We start from the raw sequence: 25,074 nt of genomic DNA on the forward strand, positions 1-25,074 counted from the left end.
AGTGGACAGTGAAGAAAGTTATCTCCAATTGCTCCGGGATCTTGATCAATTGGGCCAGTGGGCTGACGAATGGCAGATGGAGTTTAATTTAGACAAATGCGAGGTGATGCATTTTGGTAGATTGAACCAGGGCAGGACTTACTCAGTTAATGGTAGGGCGTTGGGGAGAGTTACAGAACAAAGAGATCTCGGGGTACATGTTCATAGCTCCTTGAAAGTGGAGTCACAGGTGAACAGAGTGGTGAAGAAGGCATTCGGCATGCTTGGTTTCATCGGTCAGAACATTGAGTACAGGAGTTGGAATGTCTTGTTGAAGTTGTACAAGACATTGGTAAGGCCACACTTGGAATACTGTGTGCAATTCTGGTCAACCTATTATAGAAAGGATATTATTAAACTAGAAAGAGTGCAGAAAAGATTTACTAGGATGCTACCGGGACTTGATGGATTGAGTTATAAGGAAAGGCTGGATAGACTGGGACTTTTTTTCTGGAGCGTAGAAGGCTGAGGGGTGGTCTTTTAGAGGTCTATAAAATAATGAGGGGCACAGATCAGCTAGATAGTCAATATCTTTTCCCAAAGGTAGGGGAGTCTAAAACTAGAGGGCATAGGTTTAAGGTGAGAGGGGAGAGATACAAAAGTGTTCAGAGGGGCAATTTTTTCACACAGAGGGTAGAAGGTGTCTGGAACAAGCTGCCAGATAGTTACATGGGTACGATGGGTATAGAGGGATATGGGCCAAACGCGGGCAATTGGGATTAGCTTAGGGGTTTTTTTTTTAAATGGGCAGCATGGACAAGTTGGGCCGAAGGGCCTGTTTCCATGCTGTAAACCTTCATGACTCTATGACTCTATGTATAGCTCTATCAGCAAATGGTTCATCCAAAAATAATTCTTTGTTATGTTATTGCGAATGATTTTCAGAACATGACTGCTGACATTACAAGCAGGAATACAGGGCGGACGCAGCTATTCAAACAAATTCAAACCGTCAATTCAAATTCAAATTCAACCGTCTGACCCATGCAGCTATATGCAGCTACACAATGAAGATGGGCAGAGTGCTTCTCGTCATGGTGACTGTCGCTCTTGCTTCTGTCGGTGAGCAATGTCCTTTGTTGTTGGTATTTTTAGTTGGCAACATCTACCCTCTGAACACGACACCCTTTAGAAGCCCAGTTTATTAACCATGAACACTACAGAATAGAGTTCAGGGATTATGCCCAACCATGTGTCTCCCAATTATGGGGCGGCACAGTGGTTAGCACTGCTGCCTCACAGCTCCAGGGACCCGGGTTCGAATCCCAGCTCGGGTCACTGTCTGTGTGGAGTCTGCACGTTCTCCCCGTGTCTGCGTGGGTTTCCTCCGGGTGCTCCGGTTTCCTCCCACACTCTGAAAGACGTGCTGGTTTGGTTGATTGGCCGTGCTAAGTTGCCACTTAATGTCAGGGGGACTAGCTCGGGTAAATGCAGGGTTACCGGGATAGGGCCTGGGTGGGATTGTAGTCGGTATAGGCTCGGTGGGCTGAACGGCCTCCTTCTGCACTGTAGGGATTCTATGGCTGAGTAGACTGGGGCGATACTGATTGGAATTCAGAAGAATGAGGGGAGATCTTATAGAAACATAAAATTATGAAGGGAATAGATAAGATAGAAGCAGGAAAGTTGTTTCCACTGGCGGGTGAAACTAGAACTAGGGGGCATAGCCTCAAAGTAAGGGGGAACAGATTTAGGACTGAGTTGAGGAGGAACTTCTTCACACAAAGGGTTGTGAATGTGTGGAATTCCCTGCCCAGTGAAGCAGTTGAGGCTACCTCATTGAAGGTTTTTAAGGCAAGGATAGATAGATTTTTGAACAGTAAAGGAATTAAGGGTTATGGTGAGCGGGCGGGTAAGTGGAGCTGAGTCCACATAAAGATCAGCCATGATCTTATTGAATGGCGGAGCAGGCTCGAGGGGCCAGATGGCCCACTCCTGCTCCGAGTTCTTATGACGAGCGTGGGGAAATGGGACGATACCCATGGAGATTTCATCCTCAGAGTACCTTATCACATTGGGTGGAATTTTACCGGCATGTCCGCCTGAGGTTCGTACGATCCCACCCAAGGCCAACGGAGAAAGCCGTTCTCCGAGCCTCGCTCGTCCCCGGAATCGGGGCGGGCGTGCCGGTAAAATTCCAGCCATTCTCTCAGTTGTTCGGATGGTTCGGTTAGGATTGTCACCATGACCCAGAAATGGCCGAAATGTCTCGGTCCTGACCCGGAAGCTGCCATTTCCCATCTTTGTCGGGGGTGGACTGGAGTCAGGTGGGGGGTTTTTGTACGTGTGATTCACTGAGGTTGCTGGCCAATCAAATCAGCAGCTGGCTGCACGGAAGTGGGATTTTGGAAGAACAGGAGTGTGGAATCCGGAGTGTTCCGCTCAGAACAGGTCAGAGGTCTGAGTTTAGTGGCTTCATTTAGTATAGAAGGATGAGGTGGGATCTTATTGAAACTTACAGGATACTGCGAGGCCTGGATAGAGTGGACGTGGAGAGGATGTTTCCAGTAGTAGGAAAAACGGGAACCAGAGGGGCACAACCTCAGGCTAAAAGGACGATCCTTTAAAACAGAGATGAGGAGGAATTCCTTCAGCCAGAGGGTGGTGAATCTGTGGAACTCTTTGCCGGAGAAGGCTGTAGAGGCCGGATCATTGAGTGTCTTTAAGACAGAGATAGATAGGTTATTGATCAATAAGGGGATCCGGGGTTATGGAAAAAAGGCAGGAGAATGGGGATGAGAAAAGAAAAATCAGCCATGATTGAATGGCGGAGCAGACTCGATGGGCCGAGTGGCCTCATTCTGCTCCTATGTCTTATGGTCTTATGGTCCTGCTGTCAAACCTATCCAGGAAGTGTCAAGGAATTGTCCAAGGACACTAAGTGAGTTGGCATGGAGGGGGTAAGGACAAAGGGCGGTGGGTGGGCAGCATAGGGGTTCTGAGGCAGCGGAGATAGGTAGAGGGATCATGGGTTGGCCTGGGCAGTATAGGGCCATGGGGGTGGCAGAGGGAGACTACATTGATGTGGGGGTGATGGGGAGACCTCGCTCAACACAGGGGGCATGAGATGGACAGGATGGGACATAGGGAATGTGTTTGGGGGGGGGGGGGGGCGGGGAGGGCGGGGTGGTGGTGCAGGGTGGAGGAATGTTTCTTATTTATTATTTTTTATTTACTTGAATACATAAACATTTACTCCTGCTCAACAATGGGTTAGCTACAAGTGATGAGTATGGATTGCAGTTCTTTTAATCATATCTCTGTTTTCCCATTTCAGAACTGGCCAAGATTCAACATCCCTCCAAAAATGAGGTGAAGGCCGAACGTTAATATTGTTTCTGGTTGTTAAATTCTCCTTGTTGTTCTAATATTACAGTCAGTCTGAGAAACATAGAGTCTAGTATTGGCATTTATAGACCAGTAGGTCCCAGGTCCAGTTCCCAGACTTTGGGGTGATTTGGGGAATCTCAGTCCGCAAGGGATTCCGGTTTTTGATCGCTATTGTCACGGACAGATTGTACGTGTTTTCTTTCTGCCCACGATACGTACGCTTTCTGTGGAATACATACGCACACACACTCAAAAGGCTAAATGTCACATAATTTACAGCAGCAGCCATTTTAATAGCCTCTTTGTGTCCACTGTGTAAAAGTATTGACTGAAAGTTTATAACATTTACTGGGCATGACATTATCTAGCGATTCACACCAGGACGGTGTGTGTTATACAAGGACAGGATTGGGCTTTATTGTGGCCCTTCAATGCTCAGGTTTCCGACAAACACTCAGTGATTGATATTTCATTGAGAAACCTGGCTCTAATGCAGAACAACACCATATCTGAAGAGGTTCCAGGAGAACAAAGAACAAAGGACAATACAGCACAGAAACAGGCCCTTCGGCCCTCCAAGCCCGCGCCGCTCCCTGGTCCAAACTAGACCATTCTTTTGTATCCCTCCATTCCCACTCCGTTCATGTGGCTATCTAGATAAGTCTTAAACGTTCCCAGTGTGTCCGCCTCCACCACCTTGCCTGGCAGCGCATTCCAGGCCCCCACCACCCTCTGTGTAAAATACGTCCTTCTGATATCTGTGTTAAACCTCCCCCGCCTCACCTTGAACCTATGACCCCTCGTGAACGTCACCACCGACCTGGGGGAAAGCTTCCCACCGTTCACCCTATCTATACCTTTCATAATTTTATACACCTCTATTAAGTCTCCCCTCATCCTCTGTCTTTCCAATGAGAACAACCCCAGTTTACCCAATCTCTCCTCATAACTGAGCCCTTCCATACCAGGCAACATCCTGGTAAACCTCCTCTGCACTCTCTCTAAAGCCTCCACGTCCTTCTGGTAGTGTGGCGACCAGAAGATATGGGGATGTGGCAGGACGTAATTGTTAGGCAGTGGCACATTTGAGTGTTATAATGAAATAAGTTGCCAATTTATCCAACTGCAGAATATGGCACTCTTTCCATGGAGATCCATGTGGAAGATGCAAAGCTTCGAATTGTTTAGCTTTTGAGGCCTCCTACTCAATGGAAATGAGCGTTAGTGTGTCAGAAATGTTGGGGAAAGACTTGCCACCTTGTTCCTGTGGCTGTGGAAATCTTCCCCTGGACCTCTCACTGGTCTAAGTCAGGTGCCATGGCCCATTTAAAATACAAATCGGGATCCTGTGATGTACACATGACCACGACTGCCATTTTATACTGTTGCGTGTGCAAACACAGTCAGAGCTGGCAGTCGAGCTAAAGAAGATCCCACAAACCTGCCTGGGTGGTAAATGCCTTTGGAAGAATAGTCAAGAGACAGGATTTCATTTCCATTTGGGGGTGAGTAGAGAAGCTGTGAAAATTAACGCCTTTTACTGCTGCGGGCGGAATGTGGGACTCGGCAAAACGCCCGATTCTGATTACCGACCAATTTAACTTGTTTAATTGAGCTTGTTGCCAGGTTAAGGACTAGTTTGGAATTATTATGGGGACACACAGGGCAGGGGGAGTCCAGGTGGAAAGAGCTGGCGATACAGTAAGGAGCATGTCATAGGCATGTCGTTCAGTTTGGTGGGCCCATAAAAGGGTGCATGGTTGAGAGGGGCACTCATGCATTGACCCAACCGAGTGGGCAGATTTAATAGGGGGCCAATGGTTTATGCATGCTTGGTCACTTGGAGGAGGTCGTAACTCTCAAACGGATCACAGGGCCAGTAAAGAGGACTCCACCTGTGAGTGCAGCTGACTAGAAGCAAGCCAACAGCTAGATATGAAATCAGAGGTAGGATTGAGTAGCAATGAGGAGCGATATTGTGATTGTTAAGCTTCAACTTGGCAGAGGCCAGGGTACGGAACTTGTAACCAAAAGAGAAAATGCTGGAAAATCTCAGCAGGTCCGGCAGCATCTGTAAGGAGAGAAAAGAGCTGACGTTTCAAGTCCAGACGACTCTTTGTCAAAACTTTGACAAGCTGTGGGTGGCTTTGACAAAGGGTCGTCTGGACTCGAAACGTCAGCTCTTTCCTCTCCTGACAGATGCTGCCAGACCTGCTGAGATTTTCCGGCGTTTTCTCTTTTGGTTTCAGATTCCAGCAGCCGCAGTAATTTGCTTTGGTTCGGAGTTTGTCCTCTGCTTCTGCTCCATCTCCTTGTTGAGCTGCAGTTAGTTCCAGAGACACTGCTGTTGCTGCCTCTTTGCATGTTGCAGCCTTTCTATCGCGAGGCCACCTCCTGCCAATCCCCCCGCCCTCTCTGTGAGGATGTGGCAAAAGATCAAACACTCTGAAACATCTTCAAAAACACATTCAGACACTTTCCAATAGAAAAGCTCCAAAAATGGAACTTACTGGTAATCAGGGTGCTTTAAATACCCGCTGCATGGCTCAGTGTGCTGTTGCCCATGACAGTTTCTCCAGCAATGAACACAGGCATTGCCAGGAGCCACATTATCCAAATTCAGAATCCTCAGGACACATCCAGTCAATTGGGCTGTGGACCATCAGGATAGCATCAATCCAATGTGCTGGAAACGGCACTATGAATTGAATTGTACACCCACTGCTTTCATTACTAACGTGTCGATTTTAATATTTACAGCCACACTGTGAAGATTATCCTGATGCTCCTGTCTGCACCAAGGAATATATTCCAGTTTGTGACACAAATGGCAATACGTTTCCGAACCGGTGTGTCCTGTGTGGTGATATGAGGTAAGTGTCTTCACTGTCACATATCAACCGACTCAAGAACAGCTTCTTCCCTGCTGTTGTCAGACTTTTGAATGGACCTATCTTGCATTAAGTTGATCTTTCTCTACACCCTAGCTCTGACTGTAACACTACATTCTGCACTCTCTCCTTTCCTTCTCTATGAACGGTATGCTTTGTCTGTATAGCGTGCAAGAAACAATACTTTTCATTGTATACTAATACATGTGAGAATAATAAATCAAATCAAATTTCTATGAAGGTCTATATGTCGGCTGCACTGCTTTGTATTGGTCATGGAGTCATCGAGGTTTACAGCATGGAAACAGGCCCTTTGGCCCAACGTGTCCATGCCGCCACTGTTTAGCTTTTGTGGAAATGAGCAGTGGTCCCTCAGAAATGTTGGGGAATGACTTGCCAGCTTGTTCCTGGTGTGGTTATGACTGTGGAAAATTTCCCCTCGGCCCCTCGCTGGCAGGCTGGTGTTCCTGTCGAAATCAAGTGCTGAGGGCCATATAAGACCCTCGTCAGACCCCACTTGGAGTACTGTGCTCAGTTCTGGTCGCCTCACTATAGGAAGGATGTGGAAAAGATTGAAAGGGTGCAGAGGAGATTTACAAGGATGTTGCCTGGATTGAGTGGCATGCCTTATGAGGATAGGCTGAGGGAACTCGGTCTTTTCTCCTTGGAGAGACGAAGGATGAGAGGAGACCTAATAGAGGTATACAAGATGTTGAGAGGCATAGATCGGGTGGACTCTCAGAGGCTTTTTCCCAGGGTGGAAATGTCTGCTACGAGAGGACACAAGTTTAAGGTGTGACAGCGGTGCGTTTTTCAAATTTTCTAACTGCACATGCGCAGTTCAGAGCTCCGATCATTTCGGGCACAATAAGCCCCGCCTACAGCACGATTCAGACCCGTGATTTTTTGTTCAGGCTGAGTGTGTATGGGGCGCCTGAGAACAGGTTTCCAAGTCAGATCTGAATTGCGCCCAGATTCAGCACTTAGAATCAAAATGGTAAAATCAGGCCCATAGTGTTCAATTCTGGTCGCCACACTACCAGAAGGATGTGGAGGCTTTGGAGAGGGGACAGAAAAGATTTACCAGGATGTTGCCTGGTGTGGAGGGCATTAGCTCTGAGGAGAGGTTGGAGAAACGTGGTTTGTTCTCACTGGAACGATGGAGGTTGAGGGGCGACCTGATAGAAGTCTACAAGATGATGATAGGCATGGTCAGAATGGATCGTTGGAGTCTTTTTCCCGGGGTAGAAATGTCAATTACTAGGGGACGGAGGTTTAAAGTGAAACGGGGAAAGTTCAAAGGAGATGTGAGAGGCCCCACAAGGCTGTGTTATCAGCCCCCTACTATACTCCTTATACATCTATCACTGTGCGGCCAAATTCCCCTCCAACTCGATTTTCAAGTTTGCTGATGACATCACCGTAGTGGGTCAGAACTCTGAAGAGACAGAGTACAGGAATGAGATAGAGAATCTGGTGAACTGGTACGATGACAATAATCTCTCCCTCAATGTCAACAAAACGGAGGTAACCATCGCCTTCAGGAAGCGTAGTGGAGAACATGCCCCTGTCTACATCAACGGGGATGAAATAGAAAGAGTCGAGAGCTTCACGTTTCTAGGTGTCCAAATCACCAACAACCTTTTCCTGGTCCCCCCCATGCCGACACTATAGTTAAGAAAGCCCCACCAACGCCTCTACTTTCTCAGGAGGCTAAGGAAATTTGGCATGTCCGCTACAACTCTCAGCAACTCTTACAGATGCACCATAGAAAGCATTCTTTCTGGTTGTATCACAGCTTGGTATGGCTCCTGCTCTGCCCAAGACCGCAAGAAGCTACAAAGAGTGGTGAACAATGCCCAGTCCATCACCCAAACCAGCCTCCCATCCATTGACTCTGTCTACACTTCCCACTGCCTCGGAAAAGCAGCCAGCATAATCAAGGACCCCACGCACCTCTTTTCCACCTTCTTCCATCGGGAAAAAGATACAAAAGCCTGAGGACACTTACCACCCGACTTAACAACAGCTTCTTGCCTGCTGCCATCAGACTTTTGAATGGACCTACCTCGCATTAAGTTGATCTTTCTCTACACCCGAGCTATGACTGTAACACTACATTCTGCACTCTCTCCTTTCCTTCTCTATGAACAGTATGCTTTGTCTGCATAGCGCGCAAGAAACAATAATTTTCACTGTACGCTAATACATCTGACAACAATAAATCAAATCAGAGGCAAGTTTTTTACACAGAGGGTGGTAAGTGCCTGGAATGCGCTCCCAGAGGAGGTGGTAGAAGCGGAGACAATAGCAACGTTTAAGACAAATCTTGACAGGTAAATGAATAGGCCGGGAATAGAGGGATACGGACCATGTAGAGGAAAAAGGCCTTGAGAAAGGCATCATGTATCGAGGCAGGCTTGGTGGACCGAAGGGCCTGTTCCTGTGCTGTACTGTTTTCTGTTCTGTGACGTACATATGACTGTGACTGCCACTTTATCAGTTAACAGCTGGCAGTCTAGTTGAAGAGGATCCTTACCAAGACATTAGTAAGGCCACACTTGGAATACTGTTCTGGTTACCCTATTATAGAAAGGATATTATTGAACTAGAAAGAGTGCAGAAGGGATTTACGAGGATACTACCGGGACTTGATGGATTGAGTTATAAGGAAATGCTGATTGGACTGGGACTTTTTTCTCTGGAGCGTAGGAGGCTGAGGGGTGATCTTATAGAGGTCTATAAAATAATGAGGGGCATAGATCAGCTAGATAGTTAATATCTTTTCCCAAAGGGAGAGGAGTCCAAAACTAGAGGGCACAGGTTTAAGGTGAGAGGGGAGAGATACAAAAGGGTCCAGAGGGGTAATTTTTTCACACAGAGGGTGGTGAGTGTCTGGAACAAGCTGCCAGAGGCAGTAGTAGAGGCGGGTACAATTTTGTCTTTTAAAAAGCGTTTAGACAGTTACATGGGTACAATGGGTATAGAGGGATATGGGCCAAACGTGGGCAATTGGAATTAGCTTAGGGGTTTACAAAAAAAAGGGCAGCATGGACAAGTTGGGCCGAAGGGCCTGTTTCCCTGCTGTAAACCTCTATGACTCTATTAAATGCTGCCTGGCTTCCTACTCCCCCAGGGAGCAGCGCCCTCTTTACTCTTCGTTCAAAATTTGTCTCTCTCAGTCTGCTTTTCTCTCTTTTTCAGGCAGAGTGAGGACAAGTCAGCTCACACAGTAATCATCATTTCTGTTTTCTTCTCAGGTTGAAAGGCAATAAGATCTTAATCAAACATTTTGGGGAATGTTAACTCCACAAGCTTGGTAACGTTCTGGCCTGTCGTTCAGGAAATGAAATTAAGGAGCTTTTGACTGAAGCAGCCAGCTTTAAGATATAGAAATTATAGAATTTTGAATAAACTCACAATTTGGATGCATTCTCTTGACATTTTCTTTATATATACAGCTCCACTTGCTAATGAACAGACACATTCGTGGATCTGCGGCCGGATAATGCCTCATAAAGTCTCAACAGAAATAGTACCTCATAAATTTTATCCACAATTAATACCTTGTAAAATCACTCCAGCATTAAAACTCATAACTTTCCCCAGAATTAATACCTTGTAAACCTATTCCAGAATGAATCACTCGTAAACTTACTCCAGAATTAATGACCCATAAACTCACTCCAGGATTAATATCTCATAAACTCACTCCAGGATTAATATCTCATAAACTCACTCCAGGATTAGTATCTCATAAACGTACTCCAGGATTAATACCTCATAAACTCACTCCAGGATTAATACCTCATAAACTCACTCCAGAATTAATATCTCATCAACTCACTCCAGGTTTAATACCATAAACTCAATCCAGAATTAATATCTCATAAACTCACTCCAGGTTTAATACCATAAACTCACTCCAGGATTAATACCTCATAAACTCACTCCAGGATTAATATCTCATAAACTCACTCCTGGATTAATACCTCATAAACTTACTCCAGACTCGATGAGCCGAATGGCCTCCTCCTGTACTGTAGGGATTCTGTGATTCTATGAAAGCTTTCCTGGCAGAGGGTGCTGACCTCCGCTGAAGCAGTGTAAATTCTGGGATTCGAAGAAGCTGAGTGACCAAAGCCCAGGCAGCCCCAGTACTAGCAAAGACCCACATGCACTCTGCCCTTGTACTACCTGGTGACACATACCTTCCTCTCTCCTGGTGCCTACTCCCTTGATGTTGTGTATCTCGGACTTTCATAGAATCATAGAATCCCTACAGTGCAGAAGGAGGCCATTCGGCCCATCGAGTCTGCACCGACCACAATCCCACCCAGGCCCTATCCCCATAACCCCATGCATTTGCCCTAGCTAATAGCTCTGACACTAAGGGGCAATTTAGCACGGCCAATCCACCTAACCCGCACGTCTTTCAGACTGTGTGAGGAAACCGGAGCACCCGGAGGAAACCCACGCAGATACGGGGAGAACGTGCACACTCCACACAGACAGTGACCCAAGCGGGGAATCCCTGGCGCTGTGAGGCAGCAGTGCTAACCCACTGAGCCACCGTGCCACACACCATGATGTTGTGTATCTCGGGCAATCAAAAAGGAACAGATAAAATATGAATGCATTGACAAAATATTGTACTTTAACAGACCGGGCTACTGTATTACAGCTCCCATGGATGGATGGACAGTCATGAATTCACTCCCAAACCATTAAAAAAATCATAGAATATCCTGTTAAAAAAGAGAATACATTTATATAGCACCATTCACCATTCAGGAAGTCCCAATAGAAATGACAGCCAATGATGAATTGTTTTATGAAGTGCAATTACTGACGTGACTTAATCTGCTCACACAACAACACAAAATTCACCAACAATGTTGTTCTTGAGAAGGAAACTGGGAATTAAATTCGATTTACTCATTCTGCCGGACATTACCATAAGTGCCAGACTAATAACCGTGAACAAACACCGAAACTGAGGAGGTTTAATCAAGGAGGAAGGGATTTAACGGGAAACTACTCTACGAGTGAGAAACGGGTCCCTGCAACCATTCTAGCCAACACAGGCCTGATTTCCCAAACCGTACAATCTGATGATAAGAGAATATGGAGGAGACGTACAGGCCAAATCCTCTCTTTAAAGAGTGAATTAACGGAGACAGTATCAGAGAGGCTGACTTCAGACCCCCAAAGACACTCATTGACTCTGTCTACACTTCCCGCTGCCTGGGGGAAAAGCAGCCAGCATAATCAAGGACCCCCACACACCCCCGACATTCTCTCTTCCACCTTCTTCCGTCGGGGAAAAAGATACAAAATTCTGAGGTCGCGTACCAACCGACTCAAGAACAGCTTCTTCCCTGCTGCTGTCAGACTTTTGAATGGACCTACCTCGCATTAAGTTGATCTTTCTCTACACCCTAGCTGTGACTGTAACACTACATTCTGCACTGTCTCCTTTCCTTCTCTATGAACGGCATGCTTTGTATAGCGCGCATGAAACAATACTTTTCACTGCATACTAATACATGTGACAATAATAAATCAAATCAAAATCAAATCGAAGTTGTGAAATTCCTGAACCAAAGATCACTTCAGAACTGAGTTCAGATTCTATTCCAGTCGAACAACCCGTATCAATGAAAGCTGAGAAGGAAGCAATTTCACTGAAGTACAGATATTAGTGAGGAACAGTCTAGCGAGGATATTGAAGATAAGACTCCAGAAAGTCATATCTTACCAAAATGAAATCGACGACCACCAAAAAGACTCTAGTATTAACTGTACATATGTATATAATAATACTTGCTGAGGTAACACACAGTGGGTAAGTGTTAATGTTTAAAGATCATTGTCGTACTATTGAAGTAAAGGGGGAGGGCTGTTGCATCTTGCAAACCAATGTTTGATTATTCATGTGACGTGTAGAGATGTCATCAGAGATATTCACAGGATTTTCCCTCTTCCATCCTGGACTGTAAGCAAGCAACATCTATCGAATAAAGCTCCACTAAATGGTTAAGTGACACACTGATTAGCAACCTTCACATCCTTTTATCTTGCTGTACAAGTGAGCTGACCACATTAACATATAACTGCAGCACAGAACTCTGCAATTCCCACCTCTCAGTCTCTCACTTCCCTCCTTTAAGGAATTCCTTCCCTTTACCAATCTATCGTCTTTTGTGGCTTATCGAACCATAGAACCATAGAAAATTACAGCTCAGAAACAGGCCTTTTGGCCCTTCTTGGCTGTGCCGAACCATTTTTTGCCTAGTCCCACTGACCTGCACTTGGACCATATCCCTCCACACCCCTCTCATCCATGAACCCGTCCAAGTTTTTCTTAAATGTTAAAAGTGTACTTAAATGTTCAAAGTTTACCACTTTATCCGGTAGCTCATTCCACACTCTGTGGTGGACCTCAGTTGTGCCTTTGTCCTATATGGACCACCGTTGTGTGTTTGTCATACCTGGACACATCCCCTCCCGGTTCGGTTCCTCCCCTCGGTACCTAGTATAAAGGTGGCTGTCTCCTCCCCCTTGTTCAGTCCAGGTTGGTTATTTGTTGGGATCTGCTCCTGATTCTGTTGTGAATAAAAGCCTACACTTGTATTGGCACACAGGTAGTCTTTCGCCTTATTGATAGCGCATCACACTCCCACCACTCTCTGCGTGAAGAAGCCTCCCCTAATATTCCCTTTAAACTTTTCTCCTTTCACGCTTAACCCATGCCCTCTGGTTTTTTTCTCCCCTAGCCTCAGTGGAAAAAACCTGCTTGCATTCACCCTATCTATACCCATCAAAATCTGTTTTATAATATTCCAGTGAAGCACCTTGAGATGCATGATTACATTACAGGCACTATATAAATGTAAATTGGTGCCTGTTGTTGTACATGCGAGAGGCACTATGCTACATACCTGCATTATCACTGTGACATACCTGTCAAACAACTGACTTTTTTAAAATTCATTCCCGTGGGCCATGGACATCGCTGGCTGGGCCAGCATTTTTATTGCCCATCCCTAGTTGCCCCTTGGAGGGCAGTTGAGAGGCAACCACATTGCTGTGGCTCTGGAGTCACATGTGGGCCAGACTGGGTAAGGACGGCAGATTTCCTTCCCTAAAGGACATTAGTGACCCAGATGGGTTTTCCCGACAATCGACAATGGGTCATCAGTAGATTCTTAATTCCAGTTATTTTTTATTAAATTTGAATTGCACCAGCTGCCGTGGTGGGGATTCGAACCCGGGTCCCCCAGAACATTCACTGAGTTTCTGGATTAATAGTCTAGTGATAACACCACTAGGCCATCACCTCCCCGTACTATTCTCTGTTCAGGCAAAGCAAGCATCCAACCATCTTGAGGTCAGACAAATGAGGAAGACCAGTTAGGGTTAAAAGTTTACTCTCCTCCAAGATGGCCATGGTAGAGAAACATAGAAACATAGAAGATAGGAGCAGGAGGAGGCCATTCGGCCCTTCGAGCCTGCTCCGCCATTCATCACCATCATGGCTGATCATCCAACTCAATAGCCTCATCCTGCTTTCTCCCCATAACCTTTGATCCCATTCGCCCCAAGTGCTGTATCCAGCCGCCTCTTGAATACATTCAATGTTTTGGCATCAACTACTTCCTGTGGGAATGAATTCCAGCGGCTCACCGGGTGAAGAAATATCTCCTCACCTCCGTCCTAAATGGTCTACCCTAAATCCTCAGACTGTGACCCCTGGTTCTGGACTCCCCCCACCATCGGGAACATCCTCCCTGCATCTACCCTGTCTAGTCCTGTTAGAATTTTATAAGTCTCTATGTGATCCCCACCTCATTCGTCTGAAAACTCCAGCGAAAACAATCCTAACCTAGTCAACCTCCCCTCGTACACCAGTCCCTTTAGAAGCTATTCTAAAATACTTGATGTGCTACGGGCGTACTGAAGGAGGAGTTGGTTTAAGTCAGCTTGTTGCCAGTCGGTTAGATATTATTCCGGGCCCAGAGTACATGTAGTAATTCTTCAGCGGCACAGAGGACAGTTTGTCCTGCTACAGCAGGGCCAATAATGATTGTTGAGGCTTGTATTCAAAAAAAAAAGTCCTTTTCACCAACGTCCAAGAGGCTGACTCTGAGGAGTTTTGAACGGGGATGTTTCCTGGCCTGGCAATTTCTTTTCTCAGTAAGAGTTTGAACAACACCAGGTTAAAGTCCAACAGGTTTATTGGTGTCGTTAAAACTCTTACTGTGTTTACCCCAGTCCAATGCCGGCATCTCCACATCATTCCTTTTCTCTACAGCTTCAACTTTGGTCATCCATTGCCCCTTCTTCCCCGAGTCTCCACTGTCCCTGCTCCCCTGCCTCTGACCGTGCATGCACTCAGAGAGTCATAGAGGTTTACAGCATGGAAACAGGCCCTTCGGCCCAACTTGTCCATGCCGCCTTTTTTTTAAACCCCTAAACTAATCCCAATTGCCCGCGTTTGGCCCATATCCCTCTATACCCATCGTACCCATGTAACCGTCTAAATGCTTTTTAAAAGACAAAATTGGACCCGCCTCTACTACTACCTCTGGCAGCTTGTTCCAGACACTCACCACCCTCTGTGTGAAAAAATTGCCCCTATGGCCCCTTTTGTATCTCTCCCCTCTCACCTTAAACCTATGCCCTCTAGTTTTAGACTCCCCTACCTTTGGGAAAAATCACAAGTTGCAAGTTTACCGTTACCTTTGGAAAGTTCGCTGCCCATCGTCCCCACCCTACTTTCTCCTTCTTTCACTCAATTCTTCCTTCCAGCTTCTGGAACTTTGCTGAAATGTGACTTCCTGGATCATCAGGACTATGTGCTCCACACAACTGGACTCCTGTGACTGTGTGAAGGTGACATTTTCCCAAACCCATACGCCCGTAACTGCTGACTGTTCTTCAATGGACGGCTGGTTTCTCCGCTGGAAGTTGCTGCCGTGTATATCCTGGCCAGAAACCCACTTGCCCTGGGCCAAGATGCATTTCTCCATAGCTTACACAACGTACAGTGCCCTCCAGCATCACCCTTCTGGGATAACTCTTGGTGCTTATAATGATTCTCGCCTCCTGCCGGATCTCACATCTGCTCTGCTCCCTTGCTGGGATCAATCACTCCACTCTGAGCAGGCTCTGAGCTGTTTCTGCTGGCTCCCACCCTGATCCAGGCCCCTGGATGGTCCTTACCTCTGCCACTATCTCTCAGCTTCCCATTGTCACTGACACCATCAGTTTCCAACTGTGACTGCTACCATTCTACCTTCCACTGGCATGAGAGCGCACTTATTAATCACCACAGGAAGTACAGGTATTAATCACCACGGGAACTACAGGTATTAATCACCACAGGAACTACAGGTATTAATCACCACAGGAACCACACGTATTAATCACCGCAGGAACTACAGGTATTAATCACTGCAGGAACTACAGGTATTAATCACTGCAGGAACTACAGGTATTAATCACTGCAGGAACTACAGGTATTAATCACCACAGGAACCACACGTATTAATCACCGCAGGAACTACAGGTATTAATCACTGCAGGAACTACAGGTATTAATCACTGCAGGAACTACAGGTATTAATCACCACAGGAACTACAGGTATTAATCACCGCAGGAAGTACAGGTATTAATCACCACAGGAACTACAGGTATTAATCACTGCAGGAACTACAGGTATTAATCACCGCAGGAACTACAGGTATTAATCACCACAGGAACTACAGGTATTAATCACCACAGGAACCACACGTATTAATCACCGCAGGAACTACAGGTATGAATCACTGCAGGAACTACAGGTATTAATCACTGCAGGAACTACAGGTATTAATCACCACAGGAACTACAGGTATTAATCACCGCAGGAACTACAGGTATTAATCACCACAGGAACCACACGTATTAATCACCATAGGAACTACAGGTATTAATCACCACAGGAACTACAGGTATTAATCACCACAGGAACTACAGGTATTCATCACCACGGGAACTACAGGTATTAATGACCACAGGAACTACAGGTATTCATCACCACAGGAACTACAGGTATTAATCACCACAGGAACTACAGGTATTAATCACCACAGGAAGTACAGGTATTAATCACCACAGGAACTAGAACATAGAAACATAGAAAGCCACAGCACAAACAGGCCCTTCGGCCCACAAGTTGCGCCGATCATATCCCTACCTCTCGGCCTATCTATAGCCCTCAATCCCATTAAATCCCATGTACTCATCCAGAAGTCTCTTAAAAGACCCCAACGAGTTTGCCTCCACCACCACCGACGTCAGCCGATTCCACTCACCCACCACCCTCTGAGTGAAAAACTTACCCCTGACATCTCCTCTGTACCTACCCCCCAGCACCTTAAACCTGTGTCCTCTCGTAGCAACCATTTCAGCCCTTGGAAATAGCCTCTGAGAGTCTACCCTATCCAGACCTCTCAACATCTTGTAAACCTCTATCAGGTCACCTCTCATCCTTCGTCTCTCCAGGGAGAAGAGACCAAGCTCCCTCAACCTATCCTCATAAGGCATGCCCCCCAATCCAGGCAACATCCTTGTAAATCTCCTCTGCACCCTTTCAATGGCTTCAACATCTTTCCTGTAATGAGGTGACCAGAACTGCGCGCAGTACTCCAAGTGGGGTCTAACCAGGGTCCTATAAAGCTGCAGCATTATCTCCCGACTCCTAAACTCAATCCCTCGATTAATGAAGGCTAGTACGCCGTACGCCTTCTTGACTGCATCCTCCACCTGCGAGGCTGATTTAAGAGTCCTATGGACCCGGACCCCAAGGTCCTTCTGATCCTCTACACTGCTAAGAATGGTACCCTTCATATTATACTGCTGCTTCATCCCATTGGATCTGCCAAAATGGATCACTACACACTTATCTGGGTTGAAGTCCATCTGCCACTTCTCCGCCCAGTCTTGCATTCTATCTATGTCTCGCTGCAACTTCTGACATCCCTCCAAACTATCCACAACACCACCTACCTTGGTGTCGTCAGCAAACTTACCAACCCATCCCTCCACTTCCTCATCCAGGTCATTTATGAAAATGACAAACAGCAAGGGTCCCAGAACAGATCCCTGGGGCACTCCACTGGTCACTGACCTCCATGCAGAGAAAGACCCCTCCACAGCCACTCTCTGCCTTCTGCAGGCAAGCCAGTTCTACAGGTATTAATCACCACAGGAACTACAGGTATTAATCACCACAGGAACTACAGGTATTAATTACCACAGGAACTACAGGTATTAATCACCACAGGAACTACAGGTATTAATCACCACAGGAACTACAGGTATTAATCACCACAGGAACTACAGGTATTAATCACCACAGGAACTACAGGTATTAATCACCACGGGAACTACAGGTATTAATCACCACAGGAACTACAGGTATTAATCACCACAGGAACTACAGGTATTAATCACCACAGGAACTACAGGTATTAATCACCACAGGAACTACAGATATTAATCACCACGGGAACTACAGGTATTAATCACCATGGGAACTACAGGTATTAATCACCACGGGAACTACAGGTATTAATCACCACGGGAACTACAGGTATTAATCACCACAGGAACTACAGGTATTAATCACCACAGGAACTACAGGTATTAATCACTGCAGGAACTACAGGCATTAATCACCATGGGAACTATAGGTATTAATCACCACAGGAAGTACAGGTATTAATCACCACAGGAACTACAGGTATTAATCACCACGGGAACTACAGGTATTAATCACCACAGGAAGTACAGGTATTAATCACCACAGGAAGTACAGGTATTAATCACCACGGGAACTACAGGTATTAATCACCACGGGAACTACAGGTCTTAATCACCACGGGAACTACAGGTATTAATCACCGCAGCAACTACAGTTATTTTTTTATCTGTTCAGCAAAGGCAAAACACTGCAGTTGCTGAAAATCTGAAATAAAAACATAAGATCATGTTAAAGATTAAGTGGGTCAGACAGCATCTGTCGGAAATGGAAAACACTTCCAAACCCCTCCATCAGAAGCTGTTTAAATCTGTTAATGCCTCTATTTAAATATGCTATTTAGGGATATAACTATTGTAAATTATATGGAGATGTCTGTGTTGGACTGGGGTAAGCACAGTAAGAAGTCTCACAACACCAGGTTAAAGTCCAACAGGTTTATCTGGTAGCACACCTTTCGGAGCGCCGCTCCTTCATCAGGTGAGGAACTGCTGAATAAACCCAGAGAACAAAGGCCTTATCTTATATCCCACTCAACTCTTTCACCAACAGATGATTGGCAAATTTGAAGGGAGCTCTCTCACCTACACTGAGAAGTCGAGTCACAGGACAATGATAGATTAATAAGGCATGGCCACACAGTGGTTAGCATTGCTGCCTCACAGCGCCAGGGATCTGTGCCGGAATTCTTCCGCCCCGCCCGTCACAAAATCGGAGCGGGTGTCAGGCGGACAACGGGAAGGTCCGTTGACCTCGGACTGGATTTTCTGGACTCAGGTCGAATGAGGCTATAAAGTCCCACCCCTGGATTCAATTCCAGCCTGGGGTGACTGTCTGTGTGGAGTCTGCACATTCTCCCCGTGTCTGCGTGGGTTTCCTCCGGGTGCTCCAGTTTCCTCCCACAGTCCAAAGATGTGCGGGTTAGGTGGATTGGCCATGCTATAATTGCCCCTTGGTGTCAGGGAGATTAGCAGGGTAAATACACGGGGTTACAGGACAGGGGTGGGATTAAGACCAAAACATAAGAACATTAGAGCTCGGAGCAGGAGTAGACCATCTGGCCCCTGGAGCCTGCTCCGCCATTCAATAAGATCATGGCTGATCTTTTTGTAGACTCAGCTCCACTTACCCGCCCGCTCACCATAACCCTTAATTCCTTTACTGTTCAAAAATCTATCTATCCTTACCTCAAAAACATTCAATGAGGTAGCCTCAACTGCTTCACTGGGCAGGGAATTCCACAGATTCACAACCCTTTGGGTGAAGAAGTTCCTCCTCAACTCAGTCCTAAATCTGCTCCCCCTTATTTTGAGGCCATGCCCCCTAGTTGTAGATTGCTGCCGGTGCAGACTCGAAGGGTCGAATGGCCTCCTTCTGCACTGTAGGGATTCTGTGGTTCATTCTCCTTCAGGTTCAATCAGCAACATCTGGTATCATGGAAACTACTGAACGGAAACGAAATGAAACTTAGGTGAAGAAAATGTTTCTTTTTCAAATCCCGATGTCATTGTTAAATTGGAAATAAATTGAAACTGACACAATTGTAAAGAAAGGGTTCATCAGATGGTCCTGAAATCTGCTAAATTACACTGCTATTGATCTGTTTGATGTATATAGATACACAATCTATATTGTAGCGTTAGTTAGCCTTTTGACCGTTACACAGAGGGGTTTGTTAATTTAGAACAAAGAAAATTACAGCACAGGAACAGGCCCTTCGGCCCTCCAAGCCTGCACCGACCATGCTGCCCGACTGAACTAAAACCCCCTACCCTTCTGGGGACCGTATCCCTCTATTCCCATCCTATTCATGTATTTGTCAAGACGCCCCTTAAAACTCACTATCGTATCCGCTTCCACTACCTCCCCCGGCAGCGAGTTCCAGGCACCCACCACTCTCTGTGTAAAAAACTTGCCTCATACATCCCCTTTAAACCTTGCCCCTCGCACCTTAACCCTTTGTCCCTGAGTAATTGACTCTGGGAAAAAGCAGTATGATTTACAGTATGACTATGTTATTGACCCAGGGCTCACTTTAATACAATGACCTACTTCATCACTTCAGTAACCAGAATGGAAGGACAGAGCAGCTCGTGCAGGTTGACACAGATATTTCAAACAGTGCCAGGAAAACCATTACAGAAAATGTTGACTGGTGTAAAATGGCACTGAATCAAAGATTATAATCAGACATTCACGCAGGTGGAGAAGGTAGTCAAGAAGGCTTACGGCATGCTTGCCTTCATCGGCCAGGGCATTGAGTTTAAAAATTGGCAAGTCATGTTGCAGCTTTATAGAACCTTAGTTAGGCCACACTTGGAATATAGCCAATTCTGGTCGCCACACTACCAGAAGGATGTGGAGGCTTTAGAGAGGGTACAGAAAAGATTTACCAGGATGTTGCCTGGTATGGAGGGCATTAGCTATGAGGAGAGGTTGGAGAAAATTGGTTTGTTCTCACTGGAGCGACGGAGGTTGAGGGGGCGACCTGATAGAGCGCGAGAGAGAGAGAGAGAGGGAACAGAGCGAGAGAGAGAGAGAGGGGACCGAGGGAGAGAGAGCGAGGGGACAGAGCGAGAGAGAGCAAAGGGACAGAGCGAGAGAGAGCGAGGGGACAGAGAGAGAGAGAGAGAGAACGAGGGGACAGAGCGAGAGAGAGTGAGGGGATCGAGCGAGAGAGAGCGAGCGGACAGAGTGAGAGAGAGAGAGAGGGGACAGAGCGAGAGAGAGAGAGAGGGGACAGAGCGAGAGAGAGAGAGAGGGGACCGAGGGAGAGAGAGCGAGGGGACAGAGCGAGAGAGAGCAAAGGGACAGAGCGAGAGAGAGCGAGGGGACAGAGAGAGAGAGAGAACGAGGGGACAGAGCGAGAGAGAGTGAGGGGATCGAGCGAGAGAGAGCGAGGGGACAGAGCGAGAGAGAGCGAGGGGACAGAGCGAGAGACAGCGAACGGACAGAGCGAGAAGGAGCGCGAGGGGATCGAGCGAGAGAGAGCGAGCGGACAGAGCGAGAGAGAGCACGAGGGGACAGAGCGAGAGAGTGCGAGGGGACAGAGGGAGAGAGAGTGAGGGGACAGAGCAAGTGAGAGCGAGGGGACAGAGAGAGCGAGAGAGAGAGAGGCGACAGAGCGAGGGAGAGAGAGAGGGGACAGAGCGAGAGAGAGAGAGAAGTCTACAAGATTATGAGAGGCATGGAAAGAGTGGATAGTTGGAAGCTTTTTCCCAGGGTGGAAGAGTCAATTACTCGGGAGCACAGGTTTAAGGTGCGAAGGACAAGGTTTAAAGGAGATGTACGAGGCAAGTTTTTTACACAGAGGGTGGTGGGTGCCTGGAACTCGCTGCTGGGGGAGGGAGTCGAAGTGGATACGGTAGTGAGCTTTAAGGGGTGTCTTAAAATGCCCTGGAAGGGTAGGGGGTTTTAGTTCAGTCGGGGCAGCATGGTCGGTGCAGGCTTGGAGGGCCGAAGGGCCTGTTCCTGTGCTGTAATTTTCTTTATTCTTTGTTCTACCGTCCTGCCTGTCACAGGAATCGGAGCGGGAACGGGGCGGGCAATGGGAAGGTCCGTTTGACCTCAGGCGGGATTTTACGGTTTGAGGATGAGTGAGGCCGGAACATCCCGCCCTTTGTTTGGTGGAGCTGTCCTGCCTGGCTTTGAACTTGGCAGCTAACTCTCTTAGTTACATTTCCATGGGATGTGAGCGTTGCTGGCCGGGCCAGCGCTTATTGTCCTTTGAGGCGGCAGTTTAAGAGTCAACCACATTGCTGTGGCTCTGCAGTCACATGTAGGCCAGACCGGGGCAGCACGGTGGCAAGGTGGTTAGCACTGCTGCCTCACAGCGCCAGGGACCCGGGTTTAATTCCCGGCTTGGGTCACTGTCTGTGCGGAGACTGCACATTCTCCCCGTGTCTGCGTGGGTTTCCTCCGGGTGCTCCGGTTTCCTCCCACAGTCCAAAGATGTGCAGGTTAGGTGGATTGGCCATGCTAAATTGCCCCTTAGTGTCCTGGGATGTCTAGGTTAGAGGGATTAGCGGGCTAAATATGAAGTAAAGTTTGTTTATTTATTAGTCACATGTAAGGCTTACATTAACACTGCAATGAAGTTACTGTGAAATTCCCCTAGTCGCCCACACTCCGGCGTCTGTTTGGGCCAATGTACCCTAACCAGCACGTTTTTCAGACTGTGGGAGGAAACCGGAGCACCCGGAAGAAACCCACGCAGACACGGGGAGAACGTGCAGACTCTGCAAAGACAGCGACCCAAGCCGGGAATTGAACCCGGGTCCCTGGTGCTGTGAGGCAGCAGTGCTAACCGCTGTGCTACTGTGGAGTTGCGGGGATTGGGCCTGGGTGGGATTGTTGTCGGTGCTGACTCAGTGGGCTGAGTGGCCTCCTTCTGCACTGTAGGGATTCTATGATAACACCACCAACAGCCCCCCCCCTCAATAAGCTTAAGTTTAGCCAAAACTCTGCTGCTAATGTCTTCACTCAATGCAAATCCCATCCCCCTATCAGCCATGTGCTCAGTGACGAACAGTCACTGAAGCAATGTCGTGGTTTAAAACTTCTCAGATATATTTTCAAATCACTCAGTGGTCTCAGTCTGCCCATCTCCATAATCTTCTCCAGCCCCTAAATCCTCCAATTTATCTGTATTCCTCTCATTTTGGCCTCTGTTTTAATTGTTCCAATAGTCTTTTGAAGAGGTGACAAAGATAATTGATGAGGGAAGGGCTGTGGATGTAGTTTATATGGACTTTAATAAGGCGCTTGACAAGATCCCACAGGGCAGGCTGGTGCAAAAACTAAAATCACATGGGATTCGGGGTGGGCTGGCTGGATGGATACAGAACTGGCTTGGTCATAGAAGACAGAGAGGAGCGATGGAAGGGTGTTTTTCAGAATGGAGATCTGTAGCTAGTGGTGTTCCGCAGGGATCAGTGCTGGGACCTCTGTTGTTTGTCGTATATATAAATAATTTGGAGGAAAATGTGGGTGGTCTGAGTGGTAAGTTTGTGGATGATACGAAGATTGGTGGAGTTGCTGATAGTGCCGGGGATTGTCAGAGGATACAACAGGATAGAGATAGATTGGAGACTTGGGCACAGAAATGGCAGATGGAGTTTAATCCAGAGGTGATGCATTTTTGGAGGATCAAATTTAGGTGTGAATTATACTGTAAATGACAGAACCCTTAGGAATATTAACATACAGAGGGATCTGGTCCACAGTTCCCTAAAAGTGGCAACACAGATGGCCAAGGTGATTAAGAAGGCATATGGCATGCTCGCCTTCATCAGCCAGGGCATTGAGTACAGGAGTTGGGAAATCATGTTGCAGCTATATAAAACCTTGGCTAGGCTGCATTTGGAATATTGTGTACAGTTCTGGTCACCAAACTACCAGAAGGACGTGGAAGCTTTGGAGAGAGCGCAAAGAAGGTTCACCAGGATGTTGCCTGGTCTCGAGGGTGTTGGCTATGAGGAGAGGTTGGATAAACTAGGATTGTTTTCACTGGAAAGACGGAGGTTGAGGGGAGACCTGGTCTACAAAATGATGAGAGGCACAGACAGGATGGATAGTCAGAGGCTTTTTCCCAGGATGGAAGTGTCAATGACAAGGGGGCACAGGTTTAAGGTGAGAGGGGGAAAGTTTAAGGGAGATGTGTGGGGGGAGGTTTTTCACGCAGAGAGTGGTGGGTGCCTGGAAAGTGCTGCCATTAGAGGAGGTGGTGGAAGCAGGCACATTAGCAACATTTAAGAGGCATTTGGATGGGTCCATGAATAGGGAGGGGTAGAGGGATACAGACCGAATAAGGGCAGAAGGTATTTTTCAGTTTAGTTAGGGGGGTGTGATTGGTACAGGCTTGGAGGGCCGAAGGGCCAGTTCCTGTGCTGTAATTTTCTTTGTTCTTAGTTGGTAGCCATGCTTTCAGTTACCTAGGCCCTTAGTTCATAGAATCATAGAATCCCTACAATGCAGAAGGAGGCCATTCGACCCATTGAGCCTGCACCGACCACAATCCCACCCAGGTCCTATCCCCGTAACACGACGTACTTACCCTGCTAGTTCCTGACACTAAGGCTTTGATTTGATTTGATTTATTATTGTCACATATATTAACATACAGTGAAAAGTACTGTTTCTTGCGTGCTATACAGACAAAGCATACCGTTCATAGAGAAGGAAAGGAGAGAGTGCAGAATGTAGTGTTACAGTCATTGCTAGGGTGTAGAGAAAGATCCATGGCCAATCCACCTAACCCGCACACCTTTGGAGTGTGGGAGGAAACCAGAGCACCCGGAGAAAACCCACACAGACACGGGGAGAATGTGCAGACTCCACACAGACGGTGACTCGAGGCTGGGATTGAACTCAGGTCTCTGATGCTGTGAGGCAGCAGTGCTAACCACTGTGCCATTGTTCTGGAATACTGTCCCTACATCTCTCCGCTTCCCTACTTCTTGCACTTTTCTCCTTCAAGATCAAGCTTTTGGTCACCTGACCTAATATCTCCTTCTGTGGCTCAGTCAGTTTTATGAAGCTCTGTGAAAGACCTAGGGACGTTTCATTACAGTAAAGATAAAATATAAATATCACCTGTTGTTACTGATTCTATTCAAGTCAGAGATCATTGAAAGCTTAGCTCCTGGAGGAATGAAGAGTTATGGGTAGAATGAGAAGATGTAGCCAAGGTCAGAATGTCATGATTTACTGAATGACAGGAAGTGTGCAATGGGCTGAATGGCCGATTCCCATTTCCGCTATTTTTCTGAAACAGGAGCATGCCAAAGATAGATCTGTGATAGCACAAGAACATAAGAACTAGGAGCAGGAGTGGGCCATCTGGCCCCTCGAGCCTGCTCCGCCATTCAATAAGATCATGGCTGATCTTTTCGGGGACTCAGCTCCACTTACTCGCCCGCTCACCATGACCCTTCATTCAACAAAGAACAAAGAACAAAGAACAATACAGCACAGGAACAGGCCCTTCGGCCCTCCAAGCCCGC

General features: G+C 46.9%; 1 protein-coding gene across 1 annotated transcript; it reads left to right on the forward strand.

Annotated features, from left to right (window-relative positions):
* The first annotated feature begins 1,023 nt into the window (after positions 1-1,023).
* Positions 1,024-9,617, forward strand: LOC144487063 (ovomucoid-like). The gene is made up of 4 exons (XM_078205114.1): positions 1,024-1,101; positions 3,317-3,351; positions 6,130-6,242; positions 9,521-9,617. Exons 1-4 carry the CDS (start codon positions 1,047-1,049, stop codon positions 9,564-9,566), a joined length of 249 nt encoding a protein of 82 aa, XP_078061240.1. The 5' UTR covers positions 1,024-1,046; the 3' UTR covers positions 9,567-9,617.
* The last annotated feature ends 15,457 nt before the right edge of the window (positions 9,618-25,074 follow it).

Source organism: Mustelus asterias, unplaced genomic scaffold (assembly GCF_964213995.1).
Source record: "Mustelus asterias unplaced genomic scaffold, sMusAst1.hap1.1 HAP1_SCAFFOLD_565, whole genome shotgun sequence".
NCBI classification, from domain to species: domain Eukaryota; kingdom Metazoa; phylum Chordata; class Chondrichthyes; order Carcharhiniformes; family Triakidae; genus Mustelus; species Mustelus asterias.

What these genes read in the sequence shown, in the direction of transcription:
- LOC144487063 (XM_078205114.1), top strand. Translation starts at nt 1,047, where the DNA reads ATGAAGATGGGCAGAGTGCTTCTCGTCATGGTGACTGTCGCTCTTGCT. An exon ending in TGTCGCTCTTGCTTCTGTCG is followed by an intron (nt 1,102 to 3,316) that starts GTGAGCAATGTC and finishes TTCCCATTTCAG; the next exon opens with AACTGGCCAAGATTCAACAT. An exon ending in AACATCCCTCCAAAAATGAG is followed by an intron (nt 3,352 to 6,129) that starts GTGAAGGCCGAA and finishes TAATATTTACAG; the next exon opens with CCACACTGTGAAGATTATCC.